The 14,504-nt window shown below is 43.7% G+C and overlaps 1 protein-coding gene across 2 annotated transcripts in view; it reads left to right on the top strand.

Moving 5' to 3' along the window:
* Positions 1 to 14,504, top strand: part of EPHX2 (epoxide hydrolase 2) — a 61,735-nt gene that overhangs the window by 20,418 nt on the left and 26,813 nt on the right. For both annotated transcript variants that reach the window (XM_075201145.1, XM_075201146.1), the window contains exons 7-13: positions 1,732 to 1,827; positions 1,975 to 2,053; positions 3,777 to 3,811; positions 5,378 to 5,404; positions 11,258 to 11,343; positions 12,198 to 12,309; positions 12,974 to 13,048. In XM_075201145.1, the coding sequence (XP_075057246.1) occupies positions 1,732 to 1,827; positions 1,975 to 2,053; positions 3,777 to 3,811; positions 5,378 to 5,404; positions 11,258 to 11,343; positions 12,198 to 12,309; positions 12,974 to 13,048 (510 nt within the window). The remainder of the gene's footprint in view (positions 1 to 1,731; positions 1,828 to 1,974; positions 2,054 to 3,776; positions 3,812 to 5,377; positions 5,405 to 11,257; positions 11,344 to 12,197; positions 12,310 to 12,973; positions 13,049 to 14,504) is intronic.

Raw genomic sequence — 14,504 nt, 5'->3', positions numbered from 1 at the left:
ATAAGGTCATAGTGAGGAATTGAACTCATGACCCCAGTGCTGTGAGGTAGAAGTGCTAACCACTAAGCCACCATCCTACCCAGCCTTGGCAATGAATTGATCCTGAATTTATATGCCATGTTAGCTTACAAAACATTTGCTCTGTATTGGGGAAGGTTGGAGAACTAGCGATGAGTTTAGTAGGGTATACATCTACGCAATTATTGTGCTGATCACATAATAAACAACCGTTTGGTCATATTTTGCAAGAACGTGTATGCCCCCACCCTTGTGTTTTATCATACCAAAACACATTGCGTCTGTTGATTTAGTTTGCTAAACTTCCTAAAAATCCCGATCAACGATGGACCGATGTCGGGTAAATATGGCAGTGTGTACACACTCACGTCCAGCAGTGTGGGCGGATATCTGTAGAGTGTACCCAGCTTAACGGTACAACTGCACGATGTGTTACATCGTAGCCAATAACATTTATTATAGTCTATACGTTTACAGTAGCAGACCCCTCTCCCCCTCCAGGATTCTGGGTGGTACATGAACTTTGACCCCCAGGATCTATTACTAGAGAATTAACACCCCCTGCCTCTAACCGCTAGTTCCTGGTGCTTCACCAGATCTCACTGCACACACAACAGAGGGGAGATCGTTATTTTCTGTTCAGAGAGTAAAGCATTGATCAGGAACATACATTTTACTGCTCTGGGTTATATTTCAGCATGAGTTCAAAAGTGCAATGTAGCTTAATTAATGGTACCTGCGGACATACCTTTATAGATCCCATTCATCTTGCTTTGTGGAACCCAATAAAAATGACATTTCATCTCTCCCGCAGCCCGGCTTGGTGTACAGAAGCCAGTCTGTAGCCTATTCCGCACCTCCTCCAAGAAATCCTAATTCTAACATTTATTTAGTAATATTATATAGGCTTAAGTCCCGGCTGAAGTGAAGTTTAGTTTTCAACGTGATGACATATTGAAATATATGTCTGGTTTATTATTAAGCTCTTTTTTTTTTTCCAACAGACAAGTTGTTTTCATTGAAGGTATTTAAAACACATAAATAAGACTTATACATTTTAAACAGTACTGTAGAACACCCATATGTACACTATTTAAGGGGAGTTAGGATCTCTTTATTACATTTTTGTCAGATATTTTGCAGAACGCTGATAATTGCCCTAAAGAATTCCATATTTTGGGCTCCAGATTTGTGCCCTAGTGTTGTCACTAGGTGTGACAACCCCCCCTGCCCCTTCCTCTCTGAAATTCAATTTGAAACAACATGCAAAAATGACAATATAAAACACCTTTTGTTGTCCACGTGCGCCTCTCTCTCTTGTAGGTTACGCTGCGTGTATCCTATAGGTCACATCTGTGTATAGCTTAACAGCCAAACCCAGTCACTTATCTGATTGCCTCTTGCAGACAATCCTCCTAGCTGCCATACACTGACTCTCCACTCTATTAAAGTAGATACCAAACGCACAAGGCTCACAGGAGGCCAGAGATAAGTGCTGCCATATGTGGATTGAAATCTTCGTACTGACAGATGAGTTGTTCTTATGTAATAATGTCATTTGTAAATATCATGGCTTTATTACAGGTCCCCCAGCGTTCCCCTGTAGCGCTGTGACTGTGGGGTATCCTGGCTCATCCATCTGATATTAGTATTATAGAGGTCTGACTGACAGCTGATATCTGATCTGTAACTCTTCTGTTACTTCTCTGTTAGCCTGGCGTGAGGCTTCACTACGTAGAGATGGGAAACGGACCAGTTATTTGCCTGTGTCACGGCTTCCCGGAGAGCTGGTACTCCTGGAGATATCAGGTAGGAGAGAACCTTCTACAGCACGCTGTGACGCTCCCACTCTTGGGGAACTAGAAGTCTCAGCATGTCCTTATATATGTGCTACGTTACATATAAGCAATTTGTAGCCTTAATAGTGCAGCAATAACTTCTCTGTCTCTCCCGAAGCTGCCGGCGTTGGCGGAGGCTGGATACCGAGTTATAGCGCTGGACATGAAAGGTTACGGAGACTCCTCCGCTCCGCAAGGTGAGAACCTCCAGATTCACAGAGACTGTCAGTGATTTGCATCTGTTCTCTGGTCACGTGTAGACAAGGGCATACACAGCTAAGGCTTTTAAAGGGTACGTAGGTAAGCCCTCGCAGTTTGGGAGTAACACATCCTCTTCGGCGATGCGGCTCATCCTCTCCCCACGTCAAAAACAGAGGGAAGGGGGGTGCACATGTTGCTGTGTTCGTTTGTAGCGCTGAGAGCTTAGAGCCTTGGCCGCCCATTGGCTGCCTCTGTTAGGAAGTAGCCCAGAGATCTCCCACGTCGTACACATAGTTCTGCTGCTTGGAGGAGGGATGGTGACTGGCAATATGTTTATTAGTGGACATAACCTGGGTACATATTTATCCTTATATAGGAGAAGCTAAGATATTTGACGTTGTATGGGACATGCTTATCTGTTTCACTGCACGTTACTGTTCTCTGTTATCTGCCACTTTAGACTTTAAACAAGTCCCTGCTTTGTCCTTTGTTAGATTTACTGCTATGGAGTCTAGGACACACCTGACAATCGTGGTTATCGCCCACGTTAATAGGCCACATTGTCACGGATATTGCTTCAGCCGTCAAGATGTCTACATCATTGTGTGTAGGTGATAGATCCTCTCTGGATGTGGAGTATTGATGTCTCCAAGTCATAACTTATATGTAGTGTTAAAAATTAGCAATATTTCCATGTTGTCAACACTCTGCTGACAAGAGGACAACCTAGTGTGCCAGGGCATTGTCTAATGATATTGCAGATCTTCAAACCAACTCACCCCTAGAGGAGAACAGATCACCTACATACAGCCTCTCTCTGTCTTGTCTGGTCTCCTCAGTGCAGGAAAGTACTGGTCAGCCTGTGAGGGGCTATATTCGCAGTGCAGTTTGTCTCCTCACTGTATTAGCGAGGCTACTGGTCAACCCAGATTTCACATTTGACCGTATATACCTCCAATGACACCTCCTCCCCCCTCCGAGTGCAGGTTACTGTCAGGACACAGTGCACTGGATGGCCACATCTTGGATAGGGACATTAAGGGGCGAGCCTAATTCTCCTTTACTGTAAGATGCCTCCACCAGCTAGACGTGTCGCTGGGTTTCTGGAGAAGTGCACTGAGCCAAGTCCACCCTCCTATTACTTTATTACCACCCTTTCACTAAATTAGTTTTTATTCTGAGTTTAGCCTTATTCATGGCTTAAGTTTATCTTTGATGTGCTTCTCTGCCGAGTGGAAGGTGCAAAATAAATCCCTCTATAACTGTAGGATGAGCGCTGGATCCTTGCACCGCTGTGAGCGTCACAGATGACCGGCTGGGCGCCTCTTCTGTAGAGCAAATTGTTCCCTCTCCACCATTTTATCTCTCTTTAATTATCTTGCTCTGCAAAACTCCACACACCGCTGTGTCTACTCCTTACTTATCAAGGAACATCTCAGGCTTCCTAGCTCCATGTATAGACTGCTGCAGACTTCTGTCTCCCACGTGCACTCTAGCTGCAATCTGAGCATCCCAAAGAGGACCTTGTCCTGCGTCCTGTCTGTCTGTCACTTCCAACATGCAGCCTACGGTCATCAGTCCGTGGGTCTACCAGCGTTGTTGTCTGTAGGGGTATCTGTCCCTAATAGCGACTGGTTTTCATTCCCGTTGCCTATGTCTGGTGTACTGTTCCACCCCCTGCCCTAAATTAAACGTGTTATTATCTTTTTTTTTTTCTAGATATAGAAGAATATTCTCAACAAGAGCTCTGCAAGGTATGTAACGTAGGACGTGTGAGCTCAGGGTCGTTATAACTCAGTTCAGCAGAGGAACTTACACGGAGACTAGAAGAACAGGGGGGAGGGGGGGGGAATAACCACCTTGGGTATATTTAGTGTTCCTGTGAATGAGATACCATTATTTGGTGGGGATCTGTCAAACTTATACATCTATTGGATGACCCCTGACAGGCGGGGGATTTATTCCGGCAGTTTTCCAGGAAACAAAGAAGCCCACAACCTTCTATGAATCCTCTAGTAACTGTGTGTCCCAACGGGTGTAGAGGATCTTTGATGTGACTCCGAAAACAATAGAGAAGAATACAATTATATGCACTGTGTGATTTGTAAATTCCTTTCAATGTTGGAAAATCTTCACATATTGTTGGTGACATATGCACTTTGGACATTCTTACACCGTTGTCCGCCGGTGACCGCGGTGTCTGGATAATGGGACATCGAGGTCCCCTCTGTCCTCTCTCTCACCACATTTCTGAAAATTGCATGTCGTCTAAAGGCAAAGTGGACAGACCAGTAGTGTACATATCCCTTTCCTCAACTCTGACAAACAATGGAGGAAACTGAGTGTTCCATCCAAAAAAAGATTTTACATTACGGACGGAATAACGGGGGTCCAAAGTGCAAACTTATCCTAATATAGGCAAGTGCTGCAGCGTAGTATTTTAACGCTGTCCTGTTTATCTTGGGTCTGTTCTGTCATAACCATTTGTAAGAGTGTGATGTACGTGATGAACTACAAATATTGTTACTTTATCCGTACCGCCTATATTGCTCCTTTTAATCAACCCAGCGAACCATAAAGTGGACAGGGAAAAAAAAACAACTAAAAGTTTTCATTTAATATGAAACTTGGTTTCTGGAAATATTAGCTCCGTTTACAGTTTTAAAAACTCATCTTAATATTCACCAACACAATAGTGATTGATTTGTTTGTGAATCTTTTCTTACGAGCTGTAAGAAGAGAGAACAAACAATGGTACTGTGTTACACGGTTAGCCACGCATGCAGATGTGCTGGCGTCTTTGCAGCGACTCGGTAAAGTCCAAGAACAAGAACGTTTGTACATTCACCTCTTAATATTTATATTAGGTAAATGCAAAAGGGGGAAATATTAGGGGCTAGACTTACTAAACTGCAAGTTTGAAAAAGTGATGTTGCCCATAGCAACCATTCAGATACTAGCTGTCATTTATTTTGTACATTCTACAAATGACAGCTAGAATCTGATTGGTTGCTATAGGCAACATCTCCACTTTTTCACACCCTCAGTTTAATAAATATACCCCCTAGGAATCTGTAATGATTGGTGGGTTTAAAAAAAATAATATCTATACACATCATTGCTAAAAAAAATACAAAAAAATAGAGAAGAAGTTTGAAAAGGTCTCTGAAATTATATTTTGTTTTTATACCAGAGCCAGAAATACTTTTGTGAATTTAGCCTTTGACATTTATGTACCTGTAAAAAGAAAATCAATTGTACATTCCTTTCTGTATTTTATTCTTATTTGTCAGTATAGATATTGTTATTTTCTTTTCTAGGACTTGGTCATTTTCCTGGATAAGCTGGTGAGTGGTGTATATATTATTGTTGTGTTTCTGAGTGTGATAAATCACGTCTGTACGTCTCACCTATGCGCTTTCCTTCAGGCTGTATTGCTCCAATTTTATTTTGTGTCCTCTGTATTTTATAACAAGATAGAGGAGAGGTGGGGGGCACGGTTTAGACCTGTGTTTCTGCCCCCGCTGGGAATAAATGTCCAGCGATTTCATTTATCAGGGTTATTTTCTGGCACCGGTCTCCCCTCTGTCTCTCGGCCAACAAGACTGAAACGTTCTAGCAGACGATAACGTTACTCTGCATATAATTATAACTGGAGGGGAGATATCGTTCAATGAAGAGAGGCTGAGAGGGAGTATTCTAAGCTCCTTTAAGTCTTATCTATGCAACAGGGGATTGATGCACTTTAAGTAATTTGTGTTTCCCATATATATGGAAAAATATGTAATAATTGCACTGGAAAATATACTGTAATGGAGTGACAGGCATAAGAATAATCTGCAGTAAAGCAGGGTAGGCTAAAGCTTGGTGGGATTAAGGGGTTACATGGTTTTCTTTATCGGAACTGTGAATTATTTATGAGGACCGCACAGAATAGTGTCACCATGTATTTCAGTATGTGATCAATGTCTGTTACAGTGTGCTACAACAAAATGGAGTCACTTCTGCTCATGCTTAAAAATTGCCTTTCTGTGTATGTTACTAAGTCATTGTCGTGCACTACAGTAGCCACGAGTGAGAAATATTTAAGTTGGATCGATGGGGGAATGTTCATCAACTTCACTGATTTGTACTCTTTTCAATCTGTCTATTGTCTCAAGAGAATTGATTTCACTGAACCAACTCCCGGATCTGTAATGTAGAAACACTTCTAAATAATATTCTGTACATGGAAAGCTTTGAGGACTATGTGTAATTCTGCTGCTGTCTCCTCTTCCATCTGGTTGTTGGTAGTCGGGTTTGGTGCTGCCGTGTGACAAGTGTGCCAGGGAAGGGAGCTTTCACAAATTGGGTTTTAGATATGGTTCTCGTTGTGCCACATGGGAATTACAGTCCTACCCCTGCTTCAGGACCAGGCTGTAAGAGGGATTACAGGAGGCTTTTTCCTGCTTGATGGTTTAGAGATGACCGTATGATGGGGTACTTGCTAGGGTCCATCGTGGTGTGAGGTTAGTATTGTCTGGGGCTACATACAAGGTGGTGGTTATCATCTGTGCATTCACTTGTGGTTAATTCAAATAGGTGCGCTGAGCCCTGCGATCAGCTGCCCATCCGTGTTCCATGGGGTCCAATGGTCACATTGTTCACGTGTTCTTACAATCAGTTCTTCATAGGGACCAATGATCCCTAATTAGACAGTCGCTTGTGCTGCGTACACAGCACGGTGAGCGTATAGGGCCGTATTTAGGGTTGAGGTTGCCCAAGCTGCTGCCAGTAACTAAGCCCTAAATTGGTCACCGTGAGTCCCTGAAGCTCATGGACCCTCTGTGGATACAATAAAGATTAGAGCAGCTCTACATGTGAAGTGGTTTCTGGTATAGCCTGTAGTGGTCATCCATAGAGGACAGTGCGGAGATAATCTGGTGACGTCTTTTTTTTTTTTTTTTCTTCTTCCTTATACGACCTTCTTCAAAAATAGTTTTCCCCTGGTCTTTAGATCTTAAGTCACAAATGGCGATTCCCAGTATGGTTCTCTTGCATATGGAAAAAAGCACAGATGATGATGTACCATTTATAGCGGAAAATAGGTCCATGACCTACAAACTTACATATAGGCTTTAGGACCCAAGCCTGGGTGATGGTTCCTTCAGAAGGGTTTGAACCAACTGCAGGCGTCCCTCTGGTGGTGTAACTTTACGTCTCCAGGTCTACCAGCCCTCTTCCTAGATTCAAAGATGTCTCCTGACGGAAAAGACAGCTAAAGTAGTGTAGTACTGTGGGTTTTATTCGGTTAAAAGTTACATTAAACTCTTAGTTTATCTGACAAATACCATATAACGCATCTCTGTGCAACGTGTCCCTGTTATATTCCACAAGAGAAGAGAGAAACGTGGGCCAACCCGGAGGCGATACCAGCAATCATTCTGATGGGGCTTTCCAAAAGCTTCTTGTTCCTCAGTGGTTTTACAAGTTGCTTACATAGACTGTACACTTCTCTTTAGTTTAGAACGAGGTGAATGAAGGATTCGTCTATAGGACGTAACTAACCAACGGGCAGAAGAGTCTTCTTGAATAGAATTCAATGCTGAAGATCTTCCTCACGAACCCTGATTACGTCTAGCCTTACGCTCACTATATGCGTTATATATAATCCAGTATAATTATACAGGCGGTGTCACCGGCTTCATCTGCTTTGTCAGACCCAGGACCCTTCCTCGTCAGTACATGCCAGATCACTGGGAACATCCTGGGGTTTATCTTTGGCTCCTCCCAATGTCGACCGCTTCTTATCCAGGAAATCAGAAACTATAAAATATCCCTCCTATCTAAAAACATGGTGAATCCCATTTCCTGCTTTTGGCATTGACCGTAATTTGGGACCACAGTGGGTCTGGGGATATGAGAACGAGGTAGAGAACAGTCTTTGTTTTTCCTTGTTCTTTTTCAATGTGGGGGCAGGTTTAGAGTTGGGAGAGAGCGTGTTCTAGCTCAACTCTGATTTGCAGCGTAGAAATAAAGCTGTCCAGTGTTTGTGAGTTACATGCAAAAGCAGACGGTATTTTCTCTGCATGCATAAATAAATAAATGTGTTTGCCCTTTGCATCGCTACAGGTTCGTCCAGGTACAAATTGGCTTCTTATTTTTCTCTTGCTTTGTTCCTATCTGTGAACAAGGCCGGAGTTGTCTATATTTGCAGTAGGAGAGTGTGGGATTGGTGAGTAATGTTACAATGAACGGAGGCCTATGTCCCCAGGCTGTGTTCAAGCTGCCAGTGACTGCTCCCTTGTCTCATGACACTCACAGCTCTCAGACTCTATACAGGAGGTTATGTCAGGGGATAATAAGATAAAGCGTTTGATGTACAATGACTCATACTGGCGCTTTGTGTATAAAAGACATATCTATATCTCCTCTGGGCTCGCCAGCCCTGTGCACCTCACACTATCCGTGTTTAACCCTCTGCCTGCATGTGTCACGTCTGTCATTTACGTGTGAGTGTATGAACGGTTCATGTTCCCCTGCCGATTCTGGGCTCTTGAAGAGATTGAATGAATTTAAATATTCCCTTCCCCAGGTTTCTGTAGAGTCGCACCTACGTTTCATATAGAGGGAGGGGTAAATCCAGCTAGAAGATGCACCCTGGCAGAACAATGTTGTTCTGCATTGGGGAGGGGGGGGGGTCGTTCAGATTAAATGGTGGGAATGCCCTAAGTGAACTCTACATTGAAGAATAAGGCCATAAAAAGTCATAGGCAAACCAAGGGGGAGTTTCCTAGTGTCCAGAAACCCCCCTGCAAGCCTGGGGCACTGTATAATTGAGGTGGCTGGACCCTGCCCCCGCTTCACACGGCTCTTCTTGAAAAAGGAGAGCTGTGTGCACCCAACAGTAGTGCACGCAGCATTGCCCATGTATATTATGGGGATAGGAAGAGTTGGAGAGCAGCCAAGCACTGTCTAAGATTATAGCTACGCCCCCATGCATGCTGGTCACACCCACTGGTGGCGTGGTGTGGAAACCAACCTCTACAAATCCTGCGTTTGCCCCTGAAAGTGTCAATGGTCTGCATGCAGAAGCAGGCACTATTTTCCCTGCATCTAATAAAATAGTATTTGCACCTCTTACATGGTAACATGACTTCCCCGGTGTAAATTAGCAGCTATTAGGTGGATCTGCTGTTACCCCCCCATTATTGAGCAGCGCTCTCTATATTACAGAGCTGGTGTGTATGTGAAGAGGGCAGGAAGTGTCTTACAGCCAGGTGCTTGTAGGTCCAATACAGAAATGATACCATACAATGTCATGGATGTGTGGGCCACAACAAAGCCATTAGTTGGAGAGCCGGTCTGCAGTATGTATAACATGGTAATTCTCCCGTCTCCAAATGCCTCATGGTTTATGCTGGAAAATTGGACTTAAATTCTTCACCCCCAGGAATGTGGAGGAAGCCGACTACACCGACGGTATCTCACATCCTGTATAATGCGGGACTGGCCAAGCTGTGGCTCTCCAAGCCCCAGCATGCATTGCCAATAGATAGCCAGCTGATAGCAGGCAGGGTATGTTGGGACTTGTAGTTTCACCACACCTGGAGAGCCAGACCTAGTATAAAGTGTTCCACCGACCTGGAATAAGACCATGGGCTAGATTTACTAAACTGCGGGTTTGGAAAAGTGGGAATGTTGCCTATGGCAACCAATCAGATTCTAGCTGGCATTTTGTAGAGAGCACTAAATAAATGAAAGCTAGAATCTGATTGGTTGCTATAGGCAACAGCCTCACTTTTTCAAACCTGCAGCTTAATAAATCTACCCCCATGTGTTATGGTTCAATGATACCTCCCCTCAGTGCGGCCAATGCAGTTATCTGCCACTAAGGAAACCGGCACTAAGCCCACAGGTCAAGCTATGGATTCCTACATTAAATGATGTATTGTGGATGGAGGGACCTCCTCTTACTGCCGAAATTCAGCATTTGTAGTGGTTTGGATTCCTTTATTATATTTTTAGTAACGAACGTAGTATAAGGATCCGGCTGTATATAAATAAGAGACCGCCCCCTCCCTTACCACCTATCCATAATATCATGCCTATTCTTAGGACATCCCATCGTTTTGTTTTCTGTGATTTATCTTCTGTTTTATAGGAGGCCGCGAGAGTCAGACATTGCTTTCTTCCTGCTTCATGGTTTCATATTTCTGCATCTGATCATCAAAACCATGTTAACTCCTTGGAAAATGTATCTGATGAAGACTAATTAGGAGCCAATGGGGTAAATGTATTAAGCTGAGAGTTTTCTGGTGGGTTCGATAAACCAATCAGATTCTAGCTGTCGTTTATTTAGTACATTCTACAAAATGACAGCTATAATCTGATTGGTTGCTATAGGCAACGTCTCCACTTTTCAAACCCGCCGGAGAACTCTCAGCTTGATACCTTTACCCCAATGTATTAACCCTTCGTGTCCAAGTGTGGTGTTATTGTTCTGTTTTGCTGTTCTCTGTGTGGGACTCCTCTGTACCCAGCCAAGCAGGAGAGGGGTCTCAGCCTGGAGGATGGTCATTTGGGTATCACTACATGGATGTCTATGTAACAGTAGTGTGCGTGTTCCAGGTCGGTTATATCCAGCTACCAGCACTGTCTGTACTGTACATTACCTGTTACAATCACATAACAGGTTAAAGCTACATGTGACATAGCTGCTAATGGTGGAATGAAGTGTAATAAAGTTAGATATAGACACAGCGATCCGACTCCCTGCAGAATAGGACTCGGTTCTGTAATGTTTCAGCTGTATAAAGATGTATATTTTGCAGCACTTAATATGTGTAATATAATGTACGTGTGGAGCTTGTAAAGGTCAGCGCTTCCTGCAGTATATCAGGGTAGGATTTCTCTGTAGCGTCTGGAGTGTCCTGTGGGAGAGTAAAGTGCATATTGCACTGGATAATGAAGTGCACTCATTGCAGGCACAGACTACAGCGCTGATGGCAGGAAGCCGGGGGCGATGATTACATATAGCCGGACTCACCCATCTGCGCTCGCACCTTTTCCATTCATCCCTGCGTGGGAACAATCATTATTCTTATTAATAGAGAGTGTCAATGTCCGGCATTTGTTGGGCTTTTATAGAGCAACTCTTATATGTGTTTTTTGTCCTGTTGTGTCCCAGCGGTTGAGTGTTTTGTATATTGTTTTTGCAGAGTATATCCCAGGCTACGTTTATTGGACATGACTGGGGCGGTGCTCTCGTCTGGAACATGGCCCTTTTCTATCCGGAAAGAGTCAGGTAACACTTATACATACGTAGAAAGTTAAGGTGTTTATTTGACTAGGGTCAGAACGCAGTTGTCATCGCGGTTCATCTCCTGCACGTCTGTGTGTCCCCAATTCTGAACTGCGTTGAAATAGAACAATCTCTAGCCAATCAGATCATGGCATTTCTCAGTGTTATGAGAGAGGTAACAAGAGCGCCCCCCATCATTGGCTCTTGTGCTTCGTATACACTCCCTAGAAAAGCCAGTCTGGGTGTATTCTAATACTTAGTGTACATACGTCCAGATTTGGGACAGAAGTGTCTGTTCTTGTTAGAGATTCATTAATTGGGGAGAGTGTCTGCAAGTCTGATAATTTCATCAGGTAGGAGGGAATTCAGCTACAAGGTGGCAAAACCGTGCTAAGGGGGGAAGGGGGCTACAAGGAGGCTTAAAATGTGTGGACAGAGTTAGGGGGATATTTACTAAAATGTGGGTTTGAAAAAAGTGAAGATGTTGCCTATAGCAACCAGATTCTAACTGTCATTTACTTAGTACATTCTACAAAATGTCAGCTAGTATCTGATTGGTTTCTATAGGCAACATCTCCACTTTTTCAAACCCGAATTTAGTAGATATACCTCTTGGAGTTGGGAGGGGTCACATTTTAGCTCTCAGTGTAAAAATAAAGCTGCCCGCTATTTGTGTGCTGGTATTTTAATTTAATTTGTGCCCCTTACATCGCAATGTGGTTTGTCCAGGAGAAAATGTGCTCCAATAACTGGAGGATGGAGGACGGTGGCTGTTGAACGGCTTCAGAACGTATCCTGTGATTACTGTATACTGTATATTCCATAGCTCTATAAACCTGCACATATCACCTACACAGGGCTGTGGCGTCGCTCAATACTCCGTTCTTTCCCGCTGACCCCGAAGTCCGAGCCAGTGAGAGGGTGAAATCCAACCCTCTGTTTGACTACCAGATCTACTTCCAGGAACCGGTAAGTCTTCTCGTTGTTATATCAATCTGTTCATTCTGTGATGTCGTCTGAATACAGAACGGTAGCCAAGGTCAGCGGTGAGCCGTCGCCTATAGATCAGAGGAAATGGCTCTCCGGCTGTTGGCTGCCAGGTCATGCTGGGACTTGTAGTTCCACAGCTGCTGGAGAGTTGCAGGTTGCCTACCTCTGATGTATGACAGAACAAAATGGCTGACATGTGCACTTTGTATGGTCCCATCTGACAGATTAATATAACATCCAGTTGGAGTTGATCAGTAAGGTCTATCCATAACAGGTCATCATTTAATTAGGTCACCGTTGTGTGGCACCTCTTTGCACTGTGTTGGCCAGCGTAGGCTGGGTGACCGAGGACTATAAGATGATCAGAGCCCAACCAGTGTATGACTCCATTTATTAACACGTCCAATACTGATCCAATCGATTTTCGGCTTGTTTCAGGGGACTCAAACTACAATATTGAGCCAATTACCCAATATCAGTGCAGATCTCACGTCCTGTGACCCTCCGTAGTTGTATTAAACCAGAGACACCAGATGACAATATTAGTTTGATTTGATGGCCCTGGGCATCTGTATTAGACGGATGCCTCTCATGTACTATCTGTATATTGTGTACAACGTTTTCATTCGGTTTGTTTTCCTAGGGCGTGGCTGAGGCTGAGCTGGAGAAAAACTTGCAGAGAACATTTAAAATATTTTTTCGTGGTCCTGGTGAAAAGGTAAATATTACACTATTGTAGCAGTGTTTCTGATACTAGCAGCAATGTACAGTAACACACATATCTATATATAATACAGAGATTGCACTTAGTGGAAATGATAAAGGTTACATTTCGGGATACTAATATATAAACCTGCCTCATATAACTGGGAGGCCAATCAAAAGCAAAAACATTCCTTTAATTCTATAACCAGGATCTTCCCACGCCAGTCGCAGTCTCTGTTTTACATTTTTAAATAGTGAAATAAGACGATTGGTGCTGAGTTTCTGATCCCGCACGTTAAGCCTTCAGTGTGAGAATCCACAACGTGCCCAGATCTCCTAATTCCAACACTTTAACGCTACATGACCCGCTGCCACTTATCGGAAAATAGCCGGGATACAAGATACGGCCTCATAAATTGTTTACATCCAGAACTGAATACGTCTGAAACGAAACACCGTCTGCTTATAATAGCGACAGAGCCACAGCTGTAATAAAACTGGGACGTTCGTCGCTCAGATATTCAGCTTCCCCACATATTGTCTTGTGTGAGTATTTATAACATTCTAAAGGGATATTCAGACATTTCTTCAGCAGTAACTGTCAGTGTGTTGTACTGATAAACAGCAGAAGAAAGTGATCCGGCTACACTACAACCTGGTCTCACCACAAGCTCCTCTCACCACAAGCTCCTCTCACCTCCTCCTCACCTCGCACTCCCGGATAAAGAGCCGTGCTGGGCTCTGATATCCGAGGTGTTCCTGACACGGACAGGCCAGACGGCCATTAAGTGCAGGAGTTAAATAGATTAGTACAAACCAGAGCAGAACTAAATACTTTCCTTTGCCAACATAAATAATTGAGGGATTCTAAATCTGTAAGAGATAAAGGTTTCAGCTGGACTCAGGATTCATTTAAGTAAAGGGAAGCTTTGCACTATTTATAAGCGGAGTATAATTTCACTTTCACTTTATAAATGTTCTGTCTGTCACACAGCTGCACGTTACTGCAGTTATCATCCAGGGCGACGTTCACGGTTTATGTTTGGCCAATGTAAATGTTACGTCACCCATTGGGGGGTATTTAGTTCGGAGCCAGCAATGGAATCTGCCCCCATTGACTCCCTTCACAACAGCGCCTTTAGTGGCCACTTTGACAAGGGGGGATTATAGGATGATTTCTTGGTTGTTGCTTGTAACTTTTAAACTTGTTTGTGTGTGGGAGCACTTAAAGTGCACGCAGTGGGCCTAAGTCACAAAGTGCACTGGATGCACAATGTAAAATGCTATGATTATTGAAGCGCAGCGCTGAGATGGTCCGTTCGTATCTAGGTGCATCACTGAGAATGCAGCCTATCCTGTCACTAGGAACCGGTGACATCACTGAGAATGCAGCCTATCCAGTCACTAGGAACCAGTGACATCACTGAGAATGCAGCCTATCCAGTCACTAGGAACCAGTGACATCACTG

This window comes from Mixophyes fleayi, chromosome 3 (genome assembly GCF_038048845.1).
Source record: "Mixophyes fleayi isolate aMixFle1 chromosome 3, aMixFle1.hap1, whole genome shotgun sequence".
In the NCBI taxonomy this organism is placed as follows: Eukaryota; Metazoa; Chordata; class Amphibia; order Anura; family Limnodynastidae; genus Mixophyes; species Mixophyes fleayi.
This window is presented reverse-complemented; position numbering and strand designations above follow the sequence as displayed.